The sequence below is a fragment of the Oreochromis aureus genome, linkage group 5 (assembly GCF_013358895.1).
Source record: "Oreochromis aureus strain Israel breed Guangdong linkage group 5, ZZ_aureus, whole genome shotgun sequence".
Lineage (NCBI taxonomy): Eukaryota > Metazoa > Chordata > Actinopteri > Cichliformes > Cichlidae > Oreochromis > Oreochromis aureus.
Window position 1 is genome coordinate 27903165 of NC_052946.1, and position 11170 is coordinate 27914334.

At 36.0% G+C, this 11170-nt stretch overlaps 1 protein-coding gene across 1 annotated transcript in view; it reads left to right on the plus strand.

The window, feature by feature from the left end:
- LOC116313132 (sodium- and chloride-dependent taurine transporter-like) overlaps positions 1 to 7025 on the plus strand; it is a 30629-nt gene extending 23604 nt beyond the window's left edge. Inside the window, exons 12-15 of the mRNA XM_031730707.2 lie at positions 1377 to 1479; positions 2131 to 2231; positions 2499 to 2669; positions 2907 to 7025. Of these exons, the coding sequence (XP_031586567.1) occupies positions 1377 to 1479; positions 2131 to 2231; positions 2499 to 2669; positions 2907 to 3065 (534 nt within the window). The 3' untranslated portion in view covers positions 3066 to 7025. The remainder of the gene's footprint in view (positions 1 to 1376; positions 1480 to 2130; positions 2232 to 2498; positions 2670 to 2906) is intronic.
- The last annotated feature ends 4145 nt before the right edge of the window (positions 7026 to 11170 follow it).

The window sequence follows — 11170 nt, forward strand, 5'->3', positions numbered from 1 at the left end:
TTGATATAGCTTTTCTAAATCCCGTGCTTCCTCCTTCTTCTCTCTTGTTCCCGTCTGTTTCTTTTGTCTGTTGTTTTTCATCTCATTTAATTTTATCTTCCCTTTGCATTTACCTTGTTTGTAGCACCTATCTACAGTTTCCCTCAATGTTCTCTCATCCTCATCCTCCTTAAGCTTCATCTTAGCTGATCCTGTCTTTTTCACCTTTCTTTACTTGTGCATAAGGCTCCTGGCAGTTCCTCATTATTGTAGTAACATATCTTTAGGAGCACACCTTTCTCCTTCATTTAAAAAGTGCAACAGTCCTGATACAGCAGGTACCTGGTATTGTACATACTGTTACAATATGCCCCATCCAGTATGCTATGGGGCCATACGCATGAGAAATGTTTGACATGACAAAATTAGGTAAAATGTTTAATTATGTTATAATATAAGATGGCAATCACTCATTTTCAAACCTGACTAGAAATTCTGAGTTACTTAATACAATCAGCCTGACAACTCCATTTTTTTGTTTAAATTGGTTTTAAGTTATATATTTTTGTTTTCTTGGACACAACCCTTGATTACCCAGTTCCACTTTTTTGTTTAACAAAACAGAAATGTATAATAACCAATTTTCCTTACACTAAAGGTGGGGAAAAGCCCAATATTTTCTTGTTTTTTACTGCAAAGTAAGAAACACTTAAATGAGAATCTACAGGTCAGTAATTATACCGAGTGGGGTTTTTTTTGTTTTGTTTTGTTCTTCATCAATCCTTCATCAATACTTTGCTTTTTCTCCTACTATCAACATTTAAACATTCTCTCTGTACTTACAACCTCCCATCACTCTGTTTTCTGCCCCAACCCGTGCCCTCTCCCCTCCTCTCCCCTCCTCTTTCACGCCCCCTCTTGTTCCCATGACAATATCTTTTTATGGCAGCACTGGCCTGATTTCAGTTCAGGATTCCCATGATTAACTTCTCACAGTGGACAAACGTGTGCACACTCAAAGTACATGTGGACATTTTGGCTGCTCACTTTTACTCTGTATTTACCTTAGCATCCTATAATAGTCAAATTATTACATGGATGATTAATAGTTATTCATAGTTCAGTGTTCTTGTCACACTTGTCATTCTTGCACCAACTCATTGCAAAGGAAAACCACTATTGTACTTATTGTACTATAACCCCATACACTTAAAGCCACAGTAATGCAGGTATACAGGTCTTTCTGTTGTAAAGCATGGTAACAAGATGAAAACTGAAAATACCTGAAATGCACCTGGACAGAGGAGAATAAAAAAAACCAACAAAATTTTTTTTTTTTTAAACCAAGTGTGTGTTTTGTTTTGTGTTTTTGATGGGGTTTTTTGGTTTTTTTGCAGGGTGGCATGTACGTTTTCCAGCTGTTTGACTACTATGCAGCAAGCGGTGTGTGCCTTCTGTGGGTGGCATTCTTTGAATGTATAGCTGTTGCCTGGGTTTATGGTGAGTACTACATAAATAATAAAATACTCTGTGCTTGGATTACAATTAATGCTTTTCTAATGAACACCAGTTTACATGACCTTGTGTTGTGATAAAGTACCTTGTAATGTCTACCTATTTAATATCCCAGCTGTTTGTGTGTACAATCTTTTGTTATAGAAGGTGACAGATAGACAGACAGCTTTAGAACAGAAAAGTCTGCATAGACACCTCAAATCTATCTTGTCAGAAAAAATATACTTAATACTTATTTCTGATCATGAATCCGCAAACAATTAATAAAGGATGAGGTTGTCTAAAAGTAAAATTTTCTAAATTATTTCCTGTCTGTAAACTGTGACATGTTAGTTACTTTGGCAGGTGTCTCTCATGCCACTGGAATCCATAATTTGCTTCAATTTACACTGATAGGATTTGAGCCTTCAGATTACTAATTTGTGGATGAGGCCTATGTCATAGCATCTAAACTTTATTTTATTTAAGTATTTATTATTTTATCATTATTTCTTTATTTTTTCAATTTAAAAAAATGCTCTAAATTGCCTGAAGTGCTACAGCAATATGACAGTAACCGAATTCAGTAAGAAAAATTCAGCTGCTGTAGTTCACAACAGTTAAGAGGCAAGCCAATTGAGTATTTTATCTTCACAGGCGTTGATAATTTCTATGATGCCATTGAGGACATGATTGGCTACAGACCAAATCCTTGGATGAAATGGAGCTGGACTGTGGTCACTCCTTTACTGTGCATGGTAAGGACTGTTGTTTCATCAATCAGATGATCAATTAAATTTGTTCTCATTTCTGAGAAATAAGTTCAACTTTTTTCCTCTGAATTAACAATCAACAACTTTTTGTTCACTGAAAATTGTACTAGTGTCATCATGAGCTTTTCTTACATATAGTTTAGAGACATTTCACCACGTTATACCCCTGCTTTGGGTATAACACAGTTATTTATTTACTTATTTATTTTTTTTATAAAAAAAACTTACACTTCTGCTCCTCTTCCAATCCAGGGTTGCTTTATCTTCTCTTTGGTCAAATACAAGCCACTGACGTACAACAAGATGTACCAGTATCCTGACTGGGCCATTGGAGTAGGGTGGATTTTGGCCTTGGCTTCCATGATCTGCATTCCCATGGTGGTTGTCATCAAGATCATTCGATCTGATGGGCCGCTCATTGAGGTGGGTGGATAAGCTACCTGGCTGTTAACTGTTTAGCTCTTCTCTTTCTTCTCTATTATTCCTCACTTCACTTTTAGTGGAATTAATGGAATCTTTTAGATTTTAATTCAGTTACAATCTGTCTGACATATGCTGACATCTTTTCATAAGAGTTTGCTCATCAGTCGTTCTTTCTACTTTCCCTATAACTTGTCCATTTCTTACCTTCAGCTTTCTAATCCCCCTTTCTTCCCACAGAGGATTAAGGCAGTGGCAGCCCCGGTTCGTGGTGGAGCCAGCTCCCGTCCTGCAGACCACCGTGGGCCTAAAGAGCTCTCCTGTCCCCTGGACCCCAATGGGAACAAGGGCCTACTGATGAAGGCCCCCACTCACACCATCGTAGAAACCATGATGTAAAGGAATGAGGCGGAGGCTCTCCATGAGATCGCTCTCCTCCCCTCTCCTGTCCTCTAAAATGCTTTTAAAGCTAGCTAGCTTTCTGTCTATCTGTCTGTCTATGTCTGTCTGGTGGACTGATAAGGGTTTTAAAGAAAAAGTTCAAATCTTTTAGGAAAGTTTTGAAAGTAGTTTGCTGTTGGTGGTCTTCATAAGAGGGTAACAGTCACATTTCAAATCTATTTCTGAATGACTTAAAAACTGTTTGATTTTTTTTCATATAAATAGTTTTCATGTGACTACACGTCCCACTGTGTTCTTGCTTTAAAGGCAAGGTGGCAAATTAGAAACAGCTTGTGGCCATGTTTCACTGGCTACTTTTGCACATAACCAGCCATTATTCGAGAAGAAAGTGGTTATTGAGTCTTGGAATCAAATCATCTTTTGTAGCCACTATATATAGAGAATTCCTATAATAGGCACTGATCACCAAAAACAGTTTTTTGTTTTTTGAGCTGCTTTGATGGATATTTTATTATTATAATTATAATTATTATTATTATTATTATTATTATTTGCCAGTTATACTATGATTATTGTATAGTTCTCTGAGGGCATGTGCCACAGGATTCTATTCCATTATGTTCAGCAGAGGCCTTGTTGATATCAGAATTATTAGCTTTTTTGCCAAAATATCAAAAATGCAACTCTGCAGACACCAGCGTTAAATGGCTTATCACTGCCGGCTCTTTCCCCTTGTAATCATAGATTTTAAAATATCAGTAACAATGAGCTTACCACATATTTGGCTTAGTATTGCAAAATATGAATAAAAACAAATAAAATCAATTGCAGCATAAACCAAAACCAAATCAAAATATAAGCAGTGACATTTTTTTAAGTTAATATCTAATCATAATGATGAAAACAGAATCCTCTGAATTCACCTTGTGCCCAAATATTCCCATCTTTCACAGTCAAACAATGGGCCAAAGAGAAAACTAGCACTGAATCGGTGAACTTTTTTTTTTCCTGCACAAAGAGAGATATCTGAAAGGATTTGAAGTGTGGAGGTTCAACCCTTGACTGTGTTGTTTGTGATGTACTGTACAGTAGTGGCTAATCAGTCTATCAGTATCTATCTCTTTATCTATCTTTCTCTGTTCTAGACCAGTTTACAGTACATTAGTGACTGCACTAGGCACTCTCGGCTTAAAAGTTTGGATTTAATTTGTTTTATTTACTACAAAGGAAGACACATGATTATTATCATTATTATTATTATTATTAGTTCTTTTTTCCTCTGTCAGTGTTTAGATTTTTTTTTTAATTAATGTTATTGATATTTACTATTGAATTGCTGTAGTTTTACATAGAAGGAGGAACACTTTCATCTGGTGAAAATACTAAGCTATTATTACAAACCATACTTCTATATTGGCAGCCATTGTAGTAAAGTCTTTACATTTCTTCAGCTTTGGTCCTAGCAACAGTTGTCTTAGGCATCATACAAAGAAACAATGCAACTGTTTTTCTCAAATATTATCTCTTACAGAGGGGTGTGGGCCAATTTTTATATACACAAAAAAAATTGGAAACCCGCAATGGCTCCAGTCACAAGTTTGTAATTCTTGGATTTTTAACTTTTCCTCTTCTGTAAATACCAGGAGACAGTATTTATTTCAAAGAAATCCAGCTAGGCAGGACACTACAACCAGTGGTTAAACAAAATGTCAATAACTCAAATGTCTCACATTAACCAATGGCTGGGAGAGACTCCCAGTAGATAAAACAGTGTCTGACTGTCAGCTCATTTCAGACACTGTGAAATTTGGCAGATGGCTGAATTTGGTCACCAAGTTGCTTTGTCTCACTTCAAAAGAGACCTGAAAAGCTTCACTTTTAACAGTTCAAACCGGTCTTTTCCCCATAAATGAATACAGATAATATAAATATAGTTTTGGATTAATCATGTCACACGTGTTGCAGTAGAATGCCCTTGTCACTTTTTTGTTCAATTTTCATACACACCAGTGAAACTAGTGATACCCAGACCCCATTAACCCTGTGATGGATTAACTCTGTCTTGAACTCTGTTTGATTTTAGCAATCATGCATGAAAAACTACATTCATCTTGTTAACATAGGGGCCATACTTTTGATTATGTGAATAGCTGGCAACCAAGAGCAGACTACGTGAGAGGTATAACATTTATAACGGTTATGTTCATTTTATTATATCTGTGTAACAAGGGGTTTCTCATGTGTATGCGTCACCAGCGACCATCCACTCAGGATCTTCTTTGTAGTGCTTTTGTCTACTGTATAGCTGCATTAACCCAGCATCCAAAAAGGACACTTTTAACTCTGGGTGACAGAGCTACATTGGTAGCAATTGAAACTGATGTTTTTATCCAGCTTGGTAATCCATTAGATTGGTTCTCTGCTACAGAGAGATGAAAATCACACCTTAACTGCCTATTTTAACCGCAGTCAAAGATGAAAAAACGTTACTTGACATAAGGCTATATTGCACTTTTTTTTTTTTTTCATTTTATTCCTTTTGATTTCATATCAAACAATGAGGCCAAAAAATATGTATTGCCTTCTTTTTATTCTGGGCTCTCAGGGGCCTCTCTAGTAAAATTGGTACATTTTCAAAACACTCTAGTCTCACTTTGGTTCTGAAATAAGCAAAAAAATTGAAATTAGATCAAGATGAACACATTACACAGTTATACAGTACACATGCATTGCAGGATTTTCATCAACAGCTTCACATGAGAGGTGATAGTGAGACCAGGGCCTCATTTTCATTTCATTTCCTGGCTCTCATTTCATTTAAGCTTTGATAACTTTGTGTCCATTTATTTAATTCCTTCAAATAGAATAAAGTAGTTGATATCATTAAAAGGGATTTGTGAAACCAAATCCATCAGGCATCTATTTTCATACAACTTTTCATATATAAGTCGTCTTTGTATAGCTCAGCTCCCGTTTCCCCACTTCCATTTTAATACAGATACAATGCTTTGTTCTATCATTACACTTTTGTATAGATCTGGTTCTCAGTTTCTCTGAAAAATCTTTGCACTAAGGTTTAAAAAAATGCAATTAATGATCTAAAGAAATATCTGCAGTTGCAATTTAATTTGCTCAGATGTGTTGAATATTAAATGAAATCCAAACTTGCCAACAAAAAGGTATATAGAAAAAAAATGCCTTAAGCATTGAAATTAAGGCTGAATATTTCTTAGTGCTAAAATTGCTTCAGAGAAATGTGGACTAATAATAACTAATGCAGTCATTTATTGAATTATGCTTCCCCTCAGTGTATATTTACAGTATGTACCTGCTCTCCTGCCTTCATACACTCCCTATCCGTTAGCCTATGTAAAACGTCTGTTAACGTAAGCTAACTAATTCTCAAAGATCATGAGTTTTCAATAGAACTAAAGCATTAGCGATGCACAAGTTTTTACCGACGGATGTTGAAATGTGAAAGTCACCTGCGGGTGAACGTAAAAGTTTCTGAAGATTTTTTTTTTTTTTTTTTTTTTTCCCCCCCATTTAAAAAGTCGTTTATTTTTATTTTATACTGGTCTCTGTCGAATTCTGCAGTTTCTCATTCTGTTTTATTTTAGATTGTATGTTTGTCACATTTGCCTTTTTTGTATTCCAGATATATTTGCATATTTGAAACCTGTCATTGGAGTGACCTGTACAACTATTAGTCAAAAAGCAAACATAAAAAAAACTTATGACTTGTTGTGCAATACTGCAAAACATTTTTTAGTACCAAGAGGTGGTACTAACCTTTAAGTAAGATGTGATTTCCTGAAGAGTAAATATTTGAATCTCCAGTTAAACTAAAACCCAACAAAGAATCTTTTGCAGTTTGGAAAGTTAACCAAACCAAACCACTATCCACAGTCTTGTCATTTGAAATGCACTGATTAAATATGTGTCACATCAAACTGAGTTTTGTTTTAGCAAAATATCATATTTTGTGTGACTGATAAAGGTATGAATGTTTGAGGGGTATGAAACACAGTAGCACTGCCACTAAGCCCATTTTCTACCTACTTATCTCAAAATCTCGTTTGTGTGTGTGTGTGTGTGTGTGTGTGTGTGTGTGTGTGTGTGTGTGTGTGTGTGTGTGTGTGTGTGTGTGTGTGTGTGTGTGTGTGTGTGTGTGTGTGTGTGTGTGTGTGTGTGTGTGTGTGTGTGTGTGTGTCTGTGTGTGTGTGTGTGTGTGTGTGTCTGTGTGTGTGTGTCTGTGTGTGTGTGTCTGTGTGTGTGTGTCTGTGTGTGTGTGTCTATTTGAACCTTGGAAATTATTGTTTTTTTTTTTTTTTTTTTTTTTTTTTTTTTTTCTTGGAGAAGCTGGCCCTTTGCACCAAAAGCAGTAAATCCAATGAACATGAATACACCATATCAAATGTGAGGTTTTGGTTAAACCTAATGTACAATTCTAAGTTCTGCTTATTTAGACATGTTTAACTATCTCTCTACAAAATATTCCAACCATAATGCTTATCAAATAAAGCTGAAAAACTTTATTGGCTCTGGACAAGAATAGCCTGATTTCAAATGTCATATTGTCTACATTTGTTTTGTTTTTTTTCTTTTAATGAGAACAACATATCTGCAAGATTTGGATTAGAATATAGATGCAGCATTAAACAAAACCGGTCTGGATTTTGGGCTATGTAACAGTGACACATCTGTTAATGAATAAATACAGCCTTTTAGTTGGGGTCTAGGTCTTCTGGGAAAATAAGTTGTATTTATCCTTCTCCCCACATTCTGTCAACTCTTTGATCATGGTCTCCTTCCTTCATTCCACCATATACCAGCCCTTCCTTTTTGAGAATGTACATGGGGTTTTTTTTCTTTTAAATTCATAATGAAGAAGAAAAAACATTTTTAAAAGAATTTGAAAGTTTGGGTTTTTGTTTGTTTGTTTTTCTATGGCCAACCTGTAAGCTACAAAAGTGTAAAATGGTTTTTTTTTATGTTTTATTTCTTAATAAAAAAAAAAAATGTCTTCAGAAAATGAAGTCTGAGTTTCATGCGTCTAGAGTGGTATTTTTATGCACACACATCCACAGTTTGTTCCATTTAAATTCAATTACCCAACCAGTGGGACTTATGTACCTAAATCCTCCTGACGACACAATAAACTCTAATCCCTCAAAGCCTGTAATACAAGCTTTAAGGTATTCAAAACAAATAAGGGGGCAGCATCCCAGCACATTCAGTGCTTCCTATGAGCCTTAAATATGTGAAAGTAATCATTTGGGTTGCATGACAATGCTCTGGGCGAGCCTAACCCTGCAGAAGTCTGGTTAGAAGACTCGGGTCATCTTAGAGATTTGGCTTACCGAGCTAGACTCTCCTTCATTGTTAGTTGTGGTAGCCAATTCCTCCACTTTCCTCTGCCTTCCACTTTGTGTGTTTTTTGTTTGGGTTAATTTCTTTTTTTTCTTTTTCTTTTTTTTTGTTAAATAAACCTTTTTGAACAAATTGCGTAAACTTCCCTCCTTTTGTATAACCATGACTAGAACATAAAGAGAAAACAATGGAAAGCTCTTTATAAGGTCAGGAAAATATTTCTAACGCAAAGTCACCTTTAACAGATCCAGATTCAGGCACCTGAGTCCATATGCCCCAACCATTTGGATTGAGTTGAAGTCCAAGGTGGAAATTAACAAGATTGAAAAGGCAGGTTAGTGAGACCAGTAGCCACAGATTGAAACCTCCTACTCTCTATATAAAATCCACAGAAAGGTACAGGAAGATAGAGTAGACAGAGGAAAAACCACAAACTACAGTAGACGGAATTTACAATGTTAATGACACGTATTAGTGTCATATAAATCCATGGAGATTAAAAGGACTGTGGAAACTCACTAGCAGAGTTAACTAAACAGACCTCATAGGTGAAGGCCTCTGTATAGTATAAGCTTACATGGATCAGCAACTGTTGTCAGCTGATGTGGTGAAATTCAAAACATGTTTCTTCCACAACAGAAACAAACATGTTGGCGGCTTCAGTTAGTTGGACTGAATCAAAAGAACCAGTTTTTCTCTTGGTTTCCACCCAATCTGATAAAACACAATCAGACTTATGACTGCTGTCATAAGTCTGATTGTACACAAGCACAAGCAGACTTAAACATTGAGTGCAGAAGTTTAAGGTCACACAATCTGCCACAGACTGTGTGACCTTCAAAGTCCACCAAGCAGAAACTCTCATGGCACAATCTCTTGCAAATGTGGAGGTTCAGTTGTGTGCTTGTTTCTTTGATCTACAAATGTAAATGTGCGCATGGAGTTGTTATGTTATTCACTAGTTATGATTGATTGATTGATTGATAATACTTTATTCATCCCGAGGGAAATTGGATTAAGGCTGCCAGCCTTGCCAGCGCCATGAATAGACGTTTGTGTGATTGTTGTATTTGCTCGTGTGCATGTGTTTAAAAAAAAAGTCTAAGCTTAAAAATGTATCACTCTCTTTCTGTGTACCCATTTTTGAATGAATGTCTGTCTAATGAGGTGAAGGTGAGGTGCTATGATTGGTTATTCTCAATCATTGCACAGGTAATGCAAGATTATTGGTTGGCTTGTTGTTACCATGGAGTGTGAAAGTCTGGTGGCCATCAGGATATTCCATTTTCATTCATTTAACCTTCATTGCATTTCAATGTATTTACAGTAGTGGTTTGTGGGAAATACTCCTAGCCTTTGCAGACCTGGCAGACTGTGCCAGCAACTTTATTTTCATCCATAACAAACATATTTAAGCTTTTGTTGGCTTCACAGAGGCAACCTGATGAAAATGCTTAATCCAGTTGATACTTACCTAAAAAGAAAAAAAATCTAAGCTCTTAACTACTAAAACCAAGGAAAAGAAAAAAGAAAAACATCAGGGACAAAAACAAAGCCCTCCTAAACTGAAGCTTGTTTCTAAACAATGGCACTAAGCAGCTCTGAGAATCTGCTGGAATCAACCTCAGTTTATGGAATATTTTGACCCAAACATCCGTTTCACAGTAAGAGGGTAAAGGCTCAGACATCCTGGTGATTAATAGAAGCTGGGTACTGAACACATTTTTCCCAGACTGTAATTTTCCCTCAATCACTATGGTTAAATGGGCCTTTTTTTATTTAATCAACTGACTATTCCCATGAAAATATTTACATAAAAGCTTTATAAAATACTGGTTTGTGTATCCCATTTAAGCTTCAGCAATCAGAAAAGACAGAAAACTCTTTCAGGCACTGTTTGAATCAGGAACAGTCATGAATCCTTCTTCCTTATTTTACATTTAGTGATAATTTTGACCAGGAATGTATCATGCAGATATATCCATGCCGATTATGGTTATTGCTCTCATATGACTCAACAAAAACATAGAGGATGTTGATGGCATGAACCTGCTGTACAGCAACATGAATGATAATGCTTTTGTTTTGTTGCTGAGCTTTAAATAATTGGCACTTCAGACAAAGAAACACAGAGCTGTTATTTCCATTCCCTGTCTGGCCTTTTCCAAGAATAGACTTTTCTGTTGAGAATCTTTTTTTTCTCATTTTTTTCAGTTTTATCTTCAAGGCAGTTTTTTGGCATTGACACAAAGCAAAAACAAATGTGTTTTTTTGATTAGTGTTTCATGTTACTTTTGCCTTTTGTTCTGCTAACAAAAATAGAAGAGAACAGGAAATGGAAGGGCTCTGAGGGATGAGAAAAAATCAAATGAGGACAGTTTTGATCCCAGGATGTTGTGGTCACTTGAAAGGGACAAGGGCACATCTTATGCACTTTTTCATAGCCTATCTTTGTATAATCCAAATTTGTGACAAAGGGACCTGCATGCTGGAGGAAAAATACTCCAATATTGTTTTTTCACTGTAATACAAAACTTACAGATATGGAACTTCAGTCATCACAGGTCGTTTGCTTATATGTTTTATGTCCTCAGCTTTAAGCTATTTTCCACCACTGCTTTTGGAATGTTTAAGCACATGTGGATATAACATAGTGTGCACTGGGTACTAAAGTTCTACCCATATGTTATTGCTTACTATGTAAGCAATAATTTGTGTGCTTTACTATG